Source organism: Boleophthalmus pectinirostris, unplaced genomic scaffold, assembly GCF_026225935.1.
Source record: "Boleophthalmus pectinirostris isolate CB_2022bp ecotype Guang Dong unplaced genomic scaffold, ASM2622593v1 HiC_scaffold_41, whole genome shotgun sequence".
In the NCBI taxonomy this organism is placed as follows: domain Eukaryota; kingdom Metazoa; phylum Chordata; class Actinopteri; order Gobiiformes; family Gobiidae; genus Boleophthalmus; species Boleophthalmus pectinirostris.
The window spans coordinates 1-1,823 of NW_026571359.1; the positions used below are offsets into that span (position 1 = coordinate 1).

General features: G+C 37.4%; 1 protein-coding gene across 1 annotated transcript; it reads left to right on the top strand.

The window, feature by feature from the left end:
* Nucleotides 1–263: 263 nt before the first annotated feature.
* ifng1 (interferon gamma 1) lies at nt 264–1,410 on the top strand (the record flags this gene model as incomplete). The annotated part of the gene is given in 2 exon segments (NM_001360715.1): nt 264–505; nt 1,207–1,410. Coding segments are annotated over 2 exon segments (392 nt in total), but the record flags the coding sequence as incomplete, so codon positions are not given.
* Between the last annotated feature and the right edge of the window lie 413 nt (nt 1,411–1,823).

Below are 1,823 nucleotides of genomic sequence, written 5' to 3' on the forward strand. Positions count from 1 at the left end.
CTAGATCCTGTTATTTGAAGTAGGTCTGACAGGTTTGTACGTTTTCATTCAAGCCCACTCGACTGGGGGGAAACCACATAGTTTTCCACTATGAAATGAACATATAACCTATGTTTTACACCTAAATCCTAGTTTGTTAGACTGAGACTTAGACAAACTTTATTGATCCAGAAAGGAAATTATTTGAAGATAGTAGCCCACACATCCCATTATATTATTTATCAACTGTAGCTAACCACTATTAATGTTGAATGTCTTTCTTCAGGTTAAGAAAGTGTTCATGGGAGGCATTTTGGAAACCTATGATACACTGTTACACAGAATGATGGAACAGCTCCCGACCTCAGGCCCCAGTCCTGCTAATGCTAACGCTAACACTGACTCCAATGGCACTGTCAGAAATGACCTGAGCTACATCCTCGGAAAGGTCCAGGCTCTGAAAAACTTACATTACAAGGAGCAAAAGGACCTTCTGGACAGACTGCAGACCCTGCACAACATTACGGTGTGTCCACATTTTTATTAATTATAGTTAAAGGTATGGTATGTAACATCCTGGAGGTTGCATCTCACCTGCATGCTTCCATGGAAATAAAAAGTTAAGCACCATACATACAGAACAAGTTTTATACCATACTGTGGAAAAGTACAGCGAAACAAATAACATTTTCATGGAAACATGCAGATGGAGGCACTCCTTCAAGCCAAATAAAAGTCAGGCTTGTCGAGATGCAAGCCTGCTCACATTTTTTCTGTGCAATAAAATACATTTTTATTTTAGTTTATTTTCTGTGGCTAAAAAGTATACTGTGGCTTTAAGATATTGATATCATCTGTTGGTTCTAATTCTGCACTTCTCAGTTTATTACCTGATGGTTATGTACATGAGCAAGACATTTTTCCACCTTGCTTGAATGTTGAATGTATTGTACAGGTGACGGTGGTGGGCGTAGGAGGCACAGGCAGAAAATGTCTGCCACTTTTCACAGTATGTTGCAGGCCAGCTAGGTTTGCCACCACTACTGTGATCATACTGATTCACCCATGAGAAACAATGTGTGAAACAGTTCATTAGTTAATGTAGTTTCATTAAGTGAAGAAGCACACACTTGTTTCTAAACATGCAATCAAAGAACAGCACAGAATTTCATTTGAGCTGTTAAATATAAACTTGTTTAAAATATTGTTCTTTTCTCTTGTTCCCAGACTGATAATCTCATGGTCCAGAGCAAAGCGTTGGGGGAGCTGCCATGGTTCTATGAAGAGGCCAGCTCTCTGGTGAACAACGACAAGAAGAGACGCAGACGAAGACACACTCAGAGAGCTACAAAACGAGCCAAAGTAAGAAAGGAGTAAATTCAGGATTCCTCCAGCAAAAAGCAACAAAAACACCACTATATTAGAACAAACCCAAGTGCCTACAGATTGTTTCACAGGATATTGTTTTACTATGTCAATAATGAACCAACAATCTATAACAATTTTTAATATTAGATATACTGATGAAATACTGAACCGAGGAAACTGATTTAACCTGAGCTAACCGTGTTTTTTAACTCTGCTATTCACTGATGACTGTGGATGTTTACAGTGCAATAATAAAGCTGAATAGGGATATGAGAAGTGAACTACATGCAGAGGCCTCTCAGTGCAGAAGTTTTTTTTTTTACTGACATGTTGTAATTTTCTATTTTATTTATTTTTTCCTGTATTCCTCAGTTTTTGTTTCTTGTATTTAATTTAATTAATTTATTTTATTTGATATAAGTTGACAAATAAAGAATTATGCCTTACCTGTTCCAGGTAAATAGTTGCTCTACTTT